This window comes from Leptinotarsa decemlineata, unplaced genomic scaffold, assembly GCF_025532065.1.
Source record: "Leptinotarsa decemlineata unplaced genomic scaffold, Ldec_3_MD MMD2_P_RNA_scaffold_5, whole genome shotgun sequence".
Taxonomy (NCBI): Eukaryota; Metazoa; Arthropoda; class Insecta; order Coleoptera; family Chrysomelidae; genus Leptinotarsa; species Leptinotarsa decemlineata.
The window spans coordinates 14,453,244-14,471,504 of NW_027412532.1; the positions used below are offsets into that span (position 1 = coordinate 14,453,244).

At 34.1% G+C, this 18,261-nt stretch overlaps 2 protein-coding genes across 5 annotated transcripts in view; one reads left to right on the forward strand and one right to left on the reverse strand.

Annotated features, from left to right (window-relative positions):
* Window positions 1–1,234: 1,234 nt before the first annotated feature.
* LOC111514501 (small ribosomal subunit protein uS11A) lies at window positions 1,235–3,900 on the reverse strand. 2 transcript variants are annotated; one of them, XM_023170748.2, is made up of 3 exons: window positions 3,771–3,900; window positions 3,313–3,556; window positions 1,235–1,547 (listed from the first exon to the last, which is right to left on the reverse strand). In XM_023170748.2, exons 2-3 carry the CDS (start codon window positions 3,547–3,549, stop codon window positions 1,329–1,331), a joined length of 456 nt encoding a protein of 151 aa, XP_023026516.1. In that variant the 5' UTR covers window positions 3,550–3,556; window positions 3,771–3,900; the 3' UTR covers window positions 1,235–1,328. The 2 variants fall into 2 exon arrangements, with proteins under 2 accessions (XP_023026516.1, XP_023026508.1); XM_023170740.2 differs by having other exon boundaries at window positions 3,698–3,844.
* A 1,907-nt stretch (window positions 3,901–5,807) lies between these two features.
* Window positions 5,808–18,261, forward strand: part of Dora (zinc finger SWIM domain-containing dorado) — a 121,085-nt gene continuing 108,631 nt past the window's right edge. For all 3 annotated transcript variants that reach the window (XM_074169598.1, XM_074169597.1, XM_074169599.1), the window contains exon 1: window positions 5,808–6,341. In XM_074169598.1, the coding sequence (XP_074025699.1) occupies window positions 6,158–6,341 (184 nt within the window). In that variant the 5' untranslated portion in view covers window positions 5,808–6,157. The remainder of the gene's footprint in view (window positions 6,342–18,261) is intronic.

Genomic DNA, 18,261 nt, shown 5'->3' on the forward strand with positions numbered 1-18,261 from the left:
TGTTGCCTTAAAATGAAAGCTGGCTATTAAATCAGGAAGTGATTTCCCATTCGGCAGTTATTCTGGATAAGTAAGTATGGGTTTTCTATCAATTCCATAGATGTTCATGATCAATTATACCGATTGATTTTTCATAATCATTAGTTTTAACAATTGACAATAGAAATTTTAAATTTTGCAATCAAAACAGATAGTTCGAAATGTTTTTGTTTGAAGGTGGTTGACAATGTTTCGTGATGTATTTCATCAGTTCGGACTTCCATTGTCTAATATAATATAAATTGATTTGAAATTCCTGAAAAAATATTAAGAAGATTAACCGAAAATAACTATTTTATTGAACAAAAAAAAACTGAAATTACAAAGAAATAACATAAAACCAAACAACTAAAAAAAAATAAAAATATTAATAAAAGCTGAAAATCAAACAGAAAATGAAAAATAAAAGATTCCAAACCAAGTTATGTCACAACATTTTGATTGTTATTATCCACAATCGTCTTCGGGTGATAACTGGACTTATTCTTCCGAGATCTGACTATTTATAGGCCATTCGAGTGCTTTCATCTATCTCCTCTTCCCTCTCTCCGCTTCATTGGTTTTAGCAGGAGATGACCGTTTGTTGCTTATATTGTTTGTCACTCCAAATGAATCTAGATAAGGCGTCCACAAATTTACAAAATAATTTTTACTTGTGTCACCGTGTACTCGTGATCTTATTAAATGATTTTCCTATGATTATGAATTGATTTCAAGTTGCGAAATTTATAGGTTCACCAACAGCAGAAACAATATAAATTCCACTAATAGGTGTTACCTTCAAATTTAGATATTGAGTTTTAAATTCTTAAATTTTTGTAATATTAGTGGTTTTGATGATGTTCAGTTTTCATGTACAAAACTTATGATTATTAAAATATTTATTCAAGTCTCAAACCATTCCAAAAACTAATAACATTCGAAATCTAATTTGAAAATTAGTGTTTCTCCAAACTCATAAAACACTTTTCTAAAATATTTCCAACAACTTTAGTGGTCGAGTGCTACTAAATAACCAAATATACCACTCTGCACAAGGTAAATTGAAAAGGTGGTAAATGTATAAATGCTTGTTTCCCTTCCTGCACAAAGCACTAGCCTACAAAAGACTAGATGGAAGTAAAGCTGTTACACAACCCTAGGGTTTTTTGTCATCTGGTAAGTTTGGGTTACTGGAAATACAAAATAAATATACTCACGGCTCAATCAAGTTTTTATTTTTAAAGTTTTGTATACACTTAACATATAAAGATAACTTCCTGAATGAACCATGTCACAGTTAAAAAAATCTACAACCTACGTCCACGACGACCTCCCTTCCTACGAGTGGAATCTGAGGGGATTGGTGTAACGTCTTCAATGCGTCCAATCTTCATGTTGGAACGAGCCAAAGCTCTGAGGGCACTCTGAGCTCCTGGTCCAGGAGTTTTTGTCTTGTTACCACCGGTTGCTCGCAACTTGATGTGGAGTGCAGTAATACCTAATGTTTTGCATTTTTCAGCTACATCCTGAAAGAGATTTGTTCATTTAGACGTGAAATCCAAGGAACTGTTGAGTTTTTAGTGAAATAACAAGAACCCTGTTTAAGGTGGGACACTGTCTGAACTTGAAAAGATATCAAGGCTCGTGCTTATTTCTAAATAAGTATGTATTGAGTTAAATATTTTCGTCAGCCCCAATCACAAATCTGAAGTCAAAATGCACCGTTCTGGTACACTTTCGGAGATAGGAACACTTACATGTTAAAAAAACAGACCATATCTGGAACTCGCTTTTGGTAATTGAAATATGTGAAATGACATTATTTTTTCACTATCGCATATCGCGGATCTCCATTCACTAGACATTTTCTCCATTGATCTACATAATTATTTATGAAAGTAAATCACACTTCAACAAGGGACTTTTTTATTGGTTCTGTTGGCAGTGTTACAAAATTAAACAAAAAATGAATGCACTGTGCTCAATTATATATAGATATTGATAAGATAAAAATGCTAACATTATTGTCATTCAACAGTCCTCATACAAAAACATGTTGATAATTCAGCTTCTTAATGACAAAGACTGTAGCATTACTCATCTGTGTATATTAAATGTAATTCCTGATAAAACTAGTAGTGTGTGAACTTGTAATGGAAATGTATAATAAACAAAAAAAAATCATTTACATGTTGATAAAAAAAAAAGCTTTGAAAGTTTTTTTTTTCGGGGTGAAGCCAAGTGGAATTTGCCAACAAATTTTGCATTTTTGGACTTGTGACTTCCTGTAATATTGCCAACAAATTCTTGAGTGAAGTGAAAATATCATTTGCATCATTCCAAAAAAAAGTCAGCTTTGTGAAACTGAAGTTTTTTATTGTGCAAAACATTTAAGATGGATGAATAAAGGCCTGCAGCATGTGCAGTGACGTCATAATATGGACTGGCCAATGAAGAAAGAACATTGACTCAAACATCTAAGAAAAGATGAAGAGATTCATGTCTTGGCATTTACGTCACTCATTTAATTAACGTCAAACACAATGTTATGATGTTCTACGTGTTGCATGTTTTCATTGTCAAAATTTTGGGATTTGACTTGTCATAAAGTAGGTACCGTGACCCAGTGGCCAAGACGTTGTGTGATTCGTGTGTGGAATATATGTAAGTGACTTAACGGCCAGTCCATATTCTCGTGTCTACGAGCATGTGATAGCGAAAATAAGGTATCATTTCATTTGTTTTTAATACTAGAAGTGAGTTTCTGAAATAGATAATTAAAAGTTTTGTTATGAAAGTATACTAGAGCACCACAATTTAAATTCAAGTTTGCGATAAGCAGACTCAAATAAATATGTAATTCTGATAAATTTCTTTATAGAAAGAACAAGCCTTGTAGCAAAAAATTACCCATCAACTCAATATATCAGTCCAAAGTAAGATTATGAAAAATTCTCCAGTTTGTATTTTCATTTCCGTATAAGTAGGAGTGAACGACTGTTCATTCACATGCAGATGCATTAACAATATATTGTAATTATGCATTATGAATATTGCTTGGGATTTGTGAATTTTGAATCAAATGAACAATTCTATTGAAAACAGTGCAGATATTTTTTTAGATATTGTAAAAAAAAGTGTATATTATTCATCTAGCAAATGAACCAAAATGGTTCTCAAGATACCCTGAATTCAACATTTTGTACAAGTACAATCAATTTCAAGCAATATGGATTTTTGAGAAATTTATTGGGTTTCACTCAATGCTAATTACAAATATTACAAACTTACTTGAGCTGCTAACATAGCGGCATAAGGAGAAGCTTCATCTCTGTCGGCTTTTACTTTCATACCACCAGTAACTCTGGAGATGGTTTCTCTTCCAGACAAATCAGTTACATGGACGAAAGTATCATTGAAACTTGCAAAAATGTGAGCAACTCCAAAAACTATTTCGCCTTCTCGGACTTGAGGTCCAAGTGAAAGCTGTACTTCTTCTTTCTGTACTTTTCCTTTTCTGGGAGCCATCTTTCACCTGAAATTGAATCCAATCATTAGTTTTTTTAGAATATCAACATAACCTAAAAAATTGAATAATATTCTGCAGTCATCCAAAGTATGTGAAGATAAAAATACAATTTTTCATTTGTTAGGAATTTTGCAATATGTACATTACCCGATAAATACTATATTTTGAAAGATTCTACAATATTCTTCAATTTTACTAATATTTCAATACGCAAACATACCCACAATGTGTTAACTGCAAAAAAGAATCTTAAAAGGAACAGAGGGCGCTTATTGCTTATTGCTGTGTCAATGTCAACTGTCAACGTCAACAATTATAGTTACTAATATTAAAGTTCCTATTCTTCTGGCATCAAATACAGAGGCGTAACTCAATAAATTATTGGAATACCGTTTCCTTTCCTAATTTTAATTATGGAATAGATTTTGCTTTATGGTGTCATGTTTGAATGAGTCACTCATATTTGATAATGATAACATTTTCAAGGGCACATTTGCTGTGCAGTACCCATTGTTAGAAATGCTTTGATTGGATTGTTCTTAAAAGGTGGCGTATTCTGATATAAATAACACTCCAGCAGAAAATATATTAACTATACAATTGTTTATTCTCTGAAAGATATTTTTTATGTAGGAGTCAATATTTCTTGCTGTTTTTTGGACATTTCCCCTTCCACAATTTGAAAACCAAACAAAGCTTAGTCTAGATATATAAGAATCTGCTGAAGTGTAACGAAAGGTAATCTAAATAGTTCACTTTCTCTGAGGTGTGGATTTTTATTTGCTAACGAAAATAAATTACTTTCCGAAACAGTAACCATCTAAAGGGAACAAAGAATATTAATTTCATTTTTCCAGTTCATTCAATGTGTGAATACGACACTTGGACTGTTCTCATCAGTATGTTTTACTAAGCTGTATGCCCAGTGCACTTGATACAACGCGTATATGAAACCAAGTCGAAATTCGTTTCACCTGAGAAGTAATATCACTTTTATTTGGTTAACAATATCGTGCCATTTTTCACTTGATTATTGGGAAACTGAAGGATTCTTGGATATGTTTCTTCATCTCCTACTTTTTTATTCGAATACTATACTATATCTAATGACAAACATCTCATCAAACTAAATTGTATTCGATTACAACATCCATCATATCAACAACAAATAATAACAAACTCCCAAGTATGAATCACTCGCTGGTGAAGGTTTTCCTGACCTACGATTGTAAAATGTTGAATTGGTTGATATACAATTGAAAAAAATATTGAATATCATTTTGTGAAATTATTAACTAAAGGGCTACAGGCCCCCGAGCACTGAAAATTCCTCCAACGAAACTCTTCGAGAAACATATCGAATGTCTCATTGATACGAGCTGAACTCCTAACACTTTTGGCTGTACCTTTTAGATAGTAAAGTAAATGAAGTTGTCAAAAAGGGTGTTACACAATAATAATTTGATGTGTGTGCTTCTACAGAAAATAACCTTGGTTCATCAATTGAATGATTCATGAACCATTGCTTTGTAAAAAAACAAATATTTTACTTCGTAATAACCTCACAATATTTGATTTCAATATCAAATAATTCTTTTCCACAAGTTATTAAAAAATATTTTGTGTTGACATTAAGAGTGACATTTTTCAAAATTGTTGCGTCCTACTTTTTGTAACCAGTTACGAAAAGTTTTACGCTTCATAAGCGATTTCGATTAGGTATTGTTTTTTTCTCCATCATATCCGTTCTTGGTTAATAATAGAATGTGAGAAGTTTACTACCACGTTTTCGGTAAAAGACGTCGAAATGCCAAACGGTATGATGAACATATTTGATAATGAGACAATAAAATTGTAAAATAATGGAATATATAATGAAAAAAAAATCTATAGAAATAAAAAAAAATGTTGCATGATAATGAGCTCTAAATATTGTAATGATCTGTCAAAAATATTGATGTTCATGGCGCTCGTGGCGTTTAATTGCTATAAAACCCTGTGAAGTCTTCAAGTTTTTCATAATTATGCATTGAGGGAAATAATCATTGGTATTTAAAGTAAACGAGAAACATGCTGAAACGTGACATTCAGTTTAAAATCTTATTCATATTCGTATCTCTATATTTTCTTAGTCCTTTCAACTTTCATTCTAAATCAATGCCCCGCTTATGTTTCCAATGCTACCACCACCGGTTCGCGACAGGGGATTTATTCACCGCTAATTGTGTTCTCTTTCTAAAGATAAAGATGGCGCTAAATGTCAGGTCATTGACAATTATTCGAGTTCGAGGGGAGGAAACTGACAGTTCAGCCAGGCAGGGGCCAGTGGTCGGATGGATTGCAAATCGTTGTTAGTTAAAGACAGTAGCCATATTTGTTGTTATCGTTAATGGGGGAGGTTGCGATCCTGTAAAAACACTATTGACGAATTGTTGAGTGGAAAGCGCGAGTGCATGAATTAGTGGGGTCCCCGAACGACCCAAGAAGGGTGATGAAGCAGGTCCTGGGCCAGCAGTGAGTGTCTTGTGTCAGGGGGTCTCTCTTTGTTTGAAACTGGCGGCGGCTGCTGGAAATCTGGCCGGTGGTGGCAACGATGTGCCACCCGCGATGCTGGATTGGGGCGACAGGGAAGGTGACAGGTTCAGTTTTGAGGACTCGGACAGATTTGAGGAGGATTCCCTATGTAGCTGGAGCTCAGAACCAGAGAGCCTTTGCAACAATTGGAGAGGATGGAAGAAGCCCTCGGCAGCATCCACCACCTTCTTTGGGGCTAGCAGAAAGTCCGCGGACGGTAAGTTCGACATCAGCCTTTGTTCTTCTCTTTGTTGGGAATGACTTGCCCAGTTCTTTGTTTTGGTAATCATATACTTTGTGAAGGAACGTCTTACCTGCTGACAGATGCCTGATGGATGTCTGTAATGGACAACTGTTGTTTTCAGCAATTGGTAATCGAAAATTACATAACACTAATGAATGTTATTATAGAACCTTTGATGAATATTAATACCTTTTTTAATTTTTTAGCTGTTGAGTAATGTCCCGAGTAATTATCTTTTTTAATAGTGCTTCACCTATAATATAGATATTTATTCGAGATATATAGCATTTATCTATTTATTGAAGTATACCTTATCAGATATTCGATCCAGAAATAGATTTCAAAAATCAATCACTTCGGAGTCGTCACTGATTGTTAATCATGCAATAATTTATATCATCAGAGAACTAAGTACTGGATTTTTCAAACTGTCAAATTAGAATACCCCGAGATTTTCGAAATAGGAACGCTGATGAGTAAAAAAGTCGCGAAGAAAGTGAGGACAAGATTTTGTTATTAATGAAATCTTCATCTTTTGACGCAGGAGTCAGATTACATTGATTTTTTTTAAATAATAATTTCAATAATTTGCCATAATTATAAATCACTTGGAAGTTTATCATTATTTTCCGGAAGTGAACAAAATTTATGACACGCTAAATTTCGCTTTTTCTAACAAATTATTATGGAAATAATATGAGTGCTATGTTATTTATTACAATGAAAATGACATCTGTTTTGATCTTCTTCACTTTTCAATCTTCATTGGCCTTGGTTGCATTCTGTATTTATAGTAGTGGAAAAGAAAAGTGGAAGGTAGTTACTCTAAATAGTAGAAAAGAAACTCATTTCAGTGGAATATCAGTGAATTTTTGTTTTAATATTTGTTTTTATCACAATAAATCTATAAAACATAAATTGAAATTAGAATTCAGTAACTAGGTACTATTTTATTGACACGAGTTATTTGGTTATTTAGAGAAACTACCCCCACCCGAAGCTTTACAAAATATATAGAATGTATCAGTAGAGAGGGTTCTTTTAAAGTAAAAAAATATGTTGAAATCAGCATGGGGTAGTGTTTCAATTGAAACGAATATTTAGGGAAACTACCCTCATCAACCCCCTTCCGAAACCTTACAAACTATATAGAATGTATCATCAGGATTCTCATCTATGGTAGAAACATGAGGTATTATTTCATTAAAACAAGTTATCCAATTATTCAGAGAAACTACCCCCCATCAACCGAGGCCCTATATGGAATATATAATAATAATGGTTATATTACCATCCAGGGCACTCTTACGGTATTGACGAGACACCGGTGTTGCCCTACGCTCCGGAGGATATTGAATCCCTTGTGAGGAACGAGAAGTGCCAAATTTATTGGAACTATTCGTTCCCGACCCTTAGGCTCATACAAGCTAATAAGCCTGATGTAGTCCTTCTCAACCACCAGAGCAAGACGATATTTGTCGTGGAGTTTTCAGCTTCTGGCGAGACGAATATCGTCCGAAAAGAGGAGGAAAACCGGATAAAGTATCGATTTTTTCTCTTTGAACTTCGCAGACTCTTCCAGACCACTCTGTCGTGATGGTTGTTCTGATTATTGGAGTCCTCGGTGGAATGACGTCCTCTCTCCTCTCGAATCTTAAAATCATACAGGCTTGCCGCACTAAGGCAGAAATCTTAGCCGGACAGATGCAGAAGGCTGTCATTCTTGGCTCACTGCACTTGCTCAGGGCACATGATTCTCAGACCCAATGATCACTTACCCTACGGTGTGGGGAGTGGTAGTTGGTTGATAATGCTGGCCCGCCCTCCCGACCCTCCCGAGTGTATCGGGACTTCGGGGGGATAGGGCCTGACCAGCGCGTACCACGGTAAAAAAAATATCCCATAAACATAAAAACATGAAAAAAGGCCGAAACAAAAAATGTAGGGTTAACATTTTTCTATGAAATTATCCAGAATCACTTTTGATTCAATTCATTTTTCAATAAATAAATAGGACTGGTGAAATCTCTGGTGAGTGTGAAAATGTTAAAAAATAGACTTGAAAAAATTGGTAAAAATCTTTTTTTTAATATAAAACATTTATCTTTTGAATGAATTGATAAAAAAATACACCCCTGTGATTATTCGTTAGAACTTGTACGTATGAATTTTAAAAAAGTTGAAAAACCCACATTTTTTGTAAATTTTTCAATATGCCGCACTTCTGAGCTATAAATTTCAATCCTTCATTGCAAATATCTCGGTTTCTACTGTAAATTTGTCAAGAGTGATTTTGGGCGGTTTCATAAAAAAATTTAAACCCTACATTTTTTGTTTCTACCTTTTTTTCATTTCTTTTTATGTTTTTGAGATATTTTCAAAAAAGTGTTTATTGAAGTAGTTTTTGATTATTTTTTACCCTCCAAATGAAAATCAACTTCCGTATTCCAAAAACACTTTATTGTGAGAGACACTGGCGTGTCTTTCAACGAGTTGAAAGACACGCCAGATGAAGCCATTGTATGGCGAAACACGTGTTGCGTTTTTGTAAAACAATTTAGTGAAAATCTCACAATGAAGTGTTTTTGGAATACGTTAGTTATGGATTTTCATCAAGTATCGGCCGATTCCATCATATAAAATCAACTTCTTTTAACTATAAATCCTTCAATAAATGCTAAAATCAACTTATATTGGAAAATGCAGGCTTTCCTTTCGGATGGTAATTTGAATTCTCATTTTAGTAAATGAGTTATTCAAATACTTGGAGAAACTACTCCCACCAATCCCCACTCGAGGCTTTGATCACAGTCATAAGCAAACTCCTTTTTACGGTTTGATTTTGAAATCATGTTTCTATTTCAATTGGTTCAAAAGGTTTTAAAATTATCAGCTACTCTTTTTTTTAATTTCCTTTAAAAAAATTTACCATTTTTATTTCAGTACGACTATACAACAAAGTAATAACAGCATAATCATATAATTGAAGTTGATATGGGTTTCAAGAGGAAATTTTCTACTTTCCTCAAAAACATCACCTAAAGCAGCATGATTTTGTTGAACAATCTGACGAGACCCAATTCACCACCCTAGTTCATACCACAAAAAATCGATTGGGTTCATATCGGGGTTTTTCAAAGATAATTTTGATTTTGTATAATAAGTTAATAGGGAACTTGCAGATTTTTTTTACATAGTAAATGTGTTCTGCTATGATAACTACTGCAGAATATAAGCAATGAAATATCAATAGTCAGTTTATAAAAAATATAAAAAGTTTCTTGCGTTGAAAAACCAATTCAAACAAGCGTTTAAAGGCGCGAACTGTCATGACGTCATACTGTATCAATCCGGGCGCGCTCATATGGCGCAGGCTGTGAGTGCCGTTTAAATCTACTTATTTAAGCAGGTAAGCAAGTGAAGAGGTCCTGTTTTTTTTAATAGATTGGTATTATTAAGTTGTATAGTTTCATGATTTGTGTTTAACCTTGATTCAGTTTTGTTTGTGTGTCGTTGAATTTATAAATCTTACAAAGACTTTGAATTTCAAGGGCAATGAAACACAAACAATATTACAAATATTGCATTGTGCCTTTGTGCACAAATATTTCCAATAAAATATTTATAAGAGTACCTGAAGATGATTAGAAATTTAATTAAATATTAATTGTAAAGCTAATGAAGTCTAACCAAGCTGACACAATTTAACACAAATTAGTCATACAAATTTCATCAAGTTAGGTTCTATTATCAAATAATTATCTCCTTTTATGATAATATATATTTGTATACTTTTGAGGTATACAAAAACATTAGCATATTGTATCTATGAAATATATTATGTACTTTTACCCCAGTTTACATAAGTATACGAGTATCAATTTTTTTATTACGTACAGAGGTACATAGAATTTATACATAGTGATTAAACTTACAACAAATAATAATTGTACTTGTCTATTTTAACTCCGCGTACTTCACCAAGAGAAAAATGTTTCTTTAATTAATTTTGTTACCATAAACATATCAACAATTGGCAGATTATCGGACTAACCTTTTGTAAATCCGTCGTCGGTCATGTTTGTCTGTGTAAAATTTACTAAATGCAGTAAAAACCACGGATGTGGACAAAACTATCACAATAAACAACAGAAACTTCAAACTAGCAAACACAAACAGTTCAACATAAATGGAATGGCGACTTGCGAAATACAGTATGACGTCACATCCAAAGGCTGGGCGTTTTTGGTCACGACGAAATTTAAACTTTAATTTTTTCTATAGAACGAATAGCATTTTAAAAAATAGTTAAAAAAATATTTTTTTTGCTTATAAAGGCTTTATTACAATGATAACTTTTGATTCTCAATGTCATTTTCGTGATTACATTTTTATGTAAGTTTCCTATTCAAGCTACAGTTTACACTTTCGAACAATATGCCGTATCTCTTGAACAAATTTAAATAGAAAATAGATATATTAGTCAAAAACCAAATCGTTGACAGGTTGGTCAAAAATTTATTCCAAATTATGGGCTGAAAAATCTACAGGAAGTTTTCAACGTAGTAAAAAAACATCATCTAAGTACCTGTTTTTTTCGGAATCATCGGCGTCGACTGCTACGATCATTGGCCTCGTGTTTTGGGTAGGTAATCTTAATAACTAACTGAGCCACTGTACACTAAGTGTACATATTGCTTGCATTATAAAAAAGTTATCAGATCTCATAGTACGCGAAGATCACGTTAAAGGGGTGTAGGCACGCCTTTACTCTAATAACCCCACCTTGAAGTTGAAATATACTGTTTTGCCGTTTCTTTATTCCAGGAACTATTGGCACAAAATGAACGAATTGTAAATACATTTCTGACCTTAAGTTTATGGAAGTGAACGTGATTCCTATGAAACGGTCTGTTCACATATGTTTTACCAATTAGGTAGGGTTTGTAGAGTTAAGGCATGTCTACATGACCTAACGTAAGGAGTTTGCCTCACGGTGAGATCTTCTGATTTTTTTATAGTGCAAGCAATATGTACTCCACGTGCCGAGTATTATACCCTAAAATTTAAGTAAAAAGTGGTTATCTTAGGTTAATAGGGGTGCTAACTTCATACTTGTAAGGAGGAATTGATTTCAGTGAATCACCTTTGACCAAGCGGTTCTCACAAATCGAGGTAACCGTTTTAAATTGGAATCATAACGAACAACAAGAACTCATTAGACACGATATGGTAAATGGATGGTGATGAGGTTTTTCCGTTAAATTATCACGAATGCGGCAAGATGTAGATGAGCTCGGAGGGAGCTCGAGGTAAAAACTAGGCTAATGAACAAAAACAAATTAATAAATAATGAATTGATCATTTACTTGTCTCCCAATCGATGTTAAATAATCACTTCCTGTTACTTTTTCAGTCGACCCTGTGCTTATGCGCAACATTTTTAACGCATATGAAATACACCTTCACAGTCGGAGAATGAGTCGGAGAATTGCTTTGCAATTCCAGCGACATGATTGCCAAAAAGCAATGTTCTATTAACAAACGAAATGTCTTTTTATCAATTTTTTTAAAACTATTGAAAGTTGCGTCACTCAAAATGTTTTCTCCCGCAAACTAATAGTCCGACAGCTAGGAAGTTTGTACACGTGTATTTTGAAGGTTAGGGTCAACGAAAAATCATATAGATTTATACTAAAACTAATAATGATTGAGAATAGAAGTAAGCCCAGTTGACAGCAAATCGGGGGCGTGCTTATTAATTTTTGAGAGGGTTAAGAATGAAAGAAAAATTCTTAGTACAATTAGTTAAAATATTTATACACATTTTTTATTCATTTCATTAAAACTTAGCAATATCGTAATTTACCTAATCGTTGTAGTCATTAGGTGGGCCTTATGAAAACGGAGTAATAATCGTGGTAATTATAGTAGGTACCAAATAAATTAACAATATTAATAAATTGATAAGTGAACTCTTTATAACTATTCTCAAGCTTTCGAGTAACTTAAACTCATCGTCAGGGGTACTAGAAAATACAAATTACAAATTTTTGATAATAGAATATAATATAAATGTAAATGTACAAATTTTCGTCTAATCTTCAACCTCAGATTCGTCACTGTTGCTACCGCTATCATCAAAGTGAATTATGATTGGTTCAATATTGTGTTCAATATGGTTGTCTACGTCCCACATTTTTTGCTCCTCTTTTAAAACATGCTGCATGCATTTCTTCCAGTCTTCTGCAGAAACAGTTCGAATAGCTTCTTGTAGGTGATGTTGCACGCCCACTAATTTAAATGTTCTGTTTTCTCGTGCCACATATCTTTTTACTTGCGCCCAGATTAATTCTATTGGGTTTAATTCGCAGTGGTATGGTGGTAACCTTAAAACTGTAATTCCACGACTTAACGCCATTTCATCCACTGCGAATTTTTTATATTTGTCTGTGTGTAATTTTGTTAGCTGAAGTAGTTCTGCCTTTAAACTATCTTTGTTATATTGGATGTTCTTAATAATTAACCATTCTTGAATTGCTGCTTTTTTCCATGATTGTTTCGGTAATGGTTCTAAATCTCGACTATGGTATGGGGCATTGTCCATGACGATGACAGAGCCAGGTTCCACAAGTTGAATGATGCCTTCAAACCATTTTTCAAACACCTCCGCATTCATCTCTTCATGATAGTCGCCTGTTTTCTTAGATTCAAATATTAATTCACCATTTGGTAAAAATCCACTGTCGCTTCCTATATGCGTAACTATCAGACGACTACCTTTTCCAGATGGCTGTTTTAACCCAACTGACAAACCTTCAATAAAGCCTTGTCGTGCACTTGTTATATTACCATCCTGCCATACTTTTTTGACCGTATGTCCTTGGTTAACCCATGTCTCGTCCATGAAGTACAATTTTTTTTTTGAGCTTCCGAAATTCGTCAATTTTTCTTAGATAGTTTCTTCTCCAAGCTATTATTTCTTGACGTTCAATGAGAATGCTTTTCCTGTCAATTTTTCCGTACGTAAATTTCATTTCGTGTACAAGTTTCCTAAAAGTTTCTTTACCCATTTTTGGGACCAATTCATGATCGCTAAGTGCCTCCAGAACTGTTTGTAGTGTGGGCAGCTCATTTCTGAAAAAGAAACTGTGAATAGTTCTGCGTATACTGGTTTTGGCTTCTTCATCAACTGTGATTTTTTTCGTCCGCTACTAGTTTTTGGCGTTTGTACGTCCCCATGAATTTCTGCTTCTCTTAGTATTTTGTAAATCGATGATTTTGGTACACCGGTATAATCAGAGCACATATCAACTAATTTATCTTTTGTAATTGTGGAACTTAATGATGTAGAAATGCCCGGTTGGTTAGGTACACACGTAGAATTACAGCACATTTGCACAAAGTCATCTTTTGGTGGCTGATGATCTCTTTTAAGACAGTGAAATACTCGCAGTACAATTTGTTATTCTCTTACTGACCGAGACTCCGACCGTTTTACCTTTTTCGACGTGGAAGGCCCGACCATATCTCCCATTTTTTGAGTAGTTTGAGAACGGTGTAGAAATATAATTATGTAACGCTTAAACACTTATTAGCACTATTATTTTCACCAATTGTTATCACAACACGTCGATTGCTGACTAACTTAACTGTAAAACGTACAATTCACGCTGTATAATTCACAAACCAATGATACGCTCATGGCTGCAAGTACATTAGTGAGGACTGCAACGATGAGATGGAAGTTACGGTAAAGTGATAAAGACAGAAATATCGTTGCGTACAGCGTTGCCACTAGTTGTAATAAATATCTAACACTATACAGAAAATAATGAATTTTAACTGATCAGTAATCAGGAAATGTATAAGTATTACTCATTACAAGCTCATTACCTATTTTTGTTATAAATAATACCTTTTAATCGTACTAGTATTGTGTATTATCTATAATTTGCCACAACCTACAACTCTACTGCTTACTCTATTTTGATTCTGCTATAAACTGGTATCGTAAAATTTAGATATGACAACGCGCTTTACTCTCAATCATTATTGGTTTTACTATAATGCTAGTAGTGTTAGCCTACGATTTTTTCAGACCATCTAGTATTCAGATCATTGCATTTCACAAAACACATCACACACCTTAGGAGTGTTAATAAGTCACTAGACAATTTACTTTTAATTCTGGAAACATTTCGACAGTCTGGCAACATCTTAGTAGCATGATGTCAGTGCAAATTTATCTTAAAAATACCATAGTATGTAAATGTGTTACCTGAGGAATCACCCACAATGTGCTTATTGTTTTTGACCTGGAATTAGTAGAAAGTTACGGTTTATGTCATAGACAATCATCATCTCTACGATTGTCATTTGGAGAATTTGATGTACACAATTAAAAGAGAAAAAATGCATGGTGAAAGCAGCGACAAGATAAATAAAACAGTAAATTGTTTTTCCGCAGTACAATGAACTTTCACATAATTTTAGTACATATAAACAAACTTAGATTATCTGTGATAAAATATTATTTAGTTGGTTACGAGAAAAACGTGTTTCTCGGTTATCTGTAATGGTTTTATTGTTTTCTGATTTAATAATAATTGTTTGGTGATTCAATTATATAGGGTGTAACTGAATAAGTGTAAAACATTTAAGGAGGTGATTCCTCATCGAAAAAATATAGGATCTTTCATATAAAGAAACTTCATTAGAGGATACCTTGTTAAGATACAGCCCCTTGAAGGGGGTACATAAAATTTGTATAACATTTTTTTTCACACTGAAAAAGTTACAATATTGAAGTTAACCTGACGTTTTGTACTACCAAAAAGACACTTAACCAGAAATTTATTTGGTTTACCCCATGGTTGTAAGGGGTGGAAAACGCAACCCCTAAAATTTATTTCCAATGTAACTTTTTGTCTTATTATTTGCTTACCATTTAAAACTTTATTTCCGATAGCCTGTTTCATTCTAAACAAAAACTGTCTCTTGGGTTTTTTGCCCGAAATAAACGAGTCCGCAGCAAAAAATTATTTTACGAACAACTACAGAGATACATCGTCATAAATGCGAACTGGATTTATTGTTATTTTGTAGTTAGTAACTGCATTAAACAATTAAAGTGTAATAAACAAAACTAATTTATTAATAACAAAACACACAACATGTAGAAATCATAGTAAATGTTCAATATGTCTACCATTAGACATTACGCATGCGTCTAGACGTCGGCGCATTGAGCCACGTATTCTCTCAAATATTCCTGGAGTCTCTCTGTTTACCCTGCACGCATCGATGATGCGGTTTCTTAAGTCCTCTAAATCGCGAACAGGAGTACGATAAACCAAATGCTGTGAATGGCCCCAAATAGAGAAATCGAGAGGATTGAGATCCGGGGATCGAGCAGGCCAGTTCTGTGGTTCTCCTCGACCTATCCACTGATTTGCATATGTTTCAGTCAAATGCTGACGTGCTACTTGACTAAAATGGGCGGGAGCCCCATCATGCATAAAAACATATCCCTTCTGACGCCCAAAGAAACTTCTTCCAGCAGTACTGGATGCACTTCTCTTAAAAATTGAACGTATGCCTCACCATTTAGTCGAGGAGGTAGAAAATGAGGCCCAATTAAATTATCCCCAATAACTTCGAGTCACACGTTAAGAGAAAACTGTTCTTGATGGTTAGTTTCGACATCAGCACATATATGGTGATTATGAAAATTAATAATCTTGTCCCGGGGAAAAACTACATTCGTCTGTGAATTCTATCGTCTTCAGAAAGTCACAATTTCTTCTAATCATTTCCAGCATCCAATTTAAAAATTAAAGACGGTTCGAAAAGTCTCGCGGTAACAGTGCCTGTACTCGTTGCAGATGGTAAGGGTATAAGAGTTGTTCCCTTAAAATTCGAAATACCGTCATATGATCAACATTTAGCTGGAAAGCAATCTTTCTAGTACTGGTAGTAGGTTGTTCTTCAATCAAATTAAGTACTGCTTCCTCAAGCTGTGGTGTTCGTACTTCTCTATGGCGACCACAATCCTGCGTTCTTTTGTCGAATGAACCATATTCTCGTAATCGTTGATGAAGTCAAACAAATATTCTATGTGAAGGATGCTGCCGTTGAGGATACATTTCAGCATATCTTCTAGAAGCTTCTAACTTATTCCCCTGCGACAGACCGTAAACGTAATGCATATCAGCCATTTCCTCATTTGTGTATGCCATTTTAATATTAATTTATTTTATTATTAAAGTAACAAATTAAGAACAGAACAACAACACACAATTAGTATCGATTCAATTTCGAAGATTCACAAACTGACAGCGTCATAACAATTTAATTGTCACTATCGCTAATAGCGACCTACTAGATAGATTAGTTTCGTATTTTCGCATTTATGACGATGTATCTCTTTAGTTGTTCGTAAAATAATTGTTTGCTGCGAACTGGTTTAATTTTTGGTTTAGAATGAAACAGGCTATCGGAAATAAATTTTTAAATGGTAAACAAATAATAAGACAAAAAGTTACATTGGAAATAAATTTTAGGGGTTGCGTTTTCCACCCTTTACAACCATGGGGTAAACCAAATAAATTTCTGGCTAAGTGTCTTTTTGGTAGTACAAAACGTCAGGTCAATTTCAATATTGTAACTTTTTTAGTGCTTGTGAAAAAAATTGTTATACAAATTTTATGTAAACCCTTTAAGGGGATGTATCTTAACAACGGATGCTCCAATGAAATTTCTTTATATGAAAGATCCTAACTTTTTTTCGATGAGGAATCACCTCCCTAAATGTTTTACACTTATTTAGTTACACCCTGTATATGTAAGTGTCGTCTCTATGTAGGAGTCTTGGAAAGTTAAACCTTTTTTTTATTCGAACACGCGTACAATTCCACCTATGCCCAAAATCTTGATCACTCAATAATGTATAAAACATTTTCAAATATGTATATACTACCGTCAAACTTTGTTCTACCTGACAGGCAATGAATAAGCAGACTTACAGGATTTTGAAATTGATACAAAATTATTAAATATAATAAAATAAATGCTATTGGTTTGTTATAAAATAAATGGGAATTGGTAGGAAGAGTGCACTCTTCAGTGAAGCGTCCTGTGATATACTTGTGAGCTGTGAGTTGCGTTTTATGATAACAACTCACTATTATCACTGATGTTTTGTCTCTTTTATTATCATTATTTTTATTGATAAATATCATATTTCAATACCTATAGTCCTATTCCCGGCGAAAACAAATCCAAAAACACAGAAATCATAAAAATTGGTCCAGCCGTTCTTGAGTTCATTATTATGATTATTATTATTTTGATTGATAAAATATCATATTTTAATACTCATTATCCTATTTTCAATGAAGTTAAATCCAAAATCACAAAAATCATAAAAATTGGTCCAGACGTTCATGAGTTCTGCACCACCAAACCTTGTTTTGGTTCAGTTATTGGATCAGAAGTTGGAGAGCTGATCTAAATTCACAGGGAGGTAGTTGGAGTCGTAAGCTCGATATCCATCTCCTCTGTAGACTCTGCAACAGAAAGAATTTTTAAGTTTACTCTGGCCGTAAAAGTCCCACGAGTAGCTAGGGAAAGAAGGTCAATCACGGCAGTGCCCCGCATTATCGTGACAAGGCGATGCTACGACGAGAGGGCGCCCAGTATCTCGAAGGTTCCGTAGAGACAGCTGATAGGCTGATAGGCTCAGTGTCATTCATCCTCTCGGCACGGATACACACACCTTAGAATTGAGCCATCGTTGGGATGTCATTCAGTTAGGGAATAACAGAACCAGCACAAGTGAGTTTGTCATTCTCGCATCCAGCGGGGCTACGTGGAAGCAGGCATCCGATGG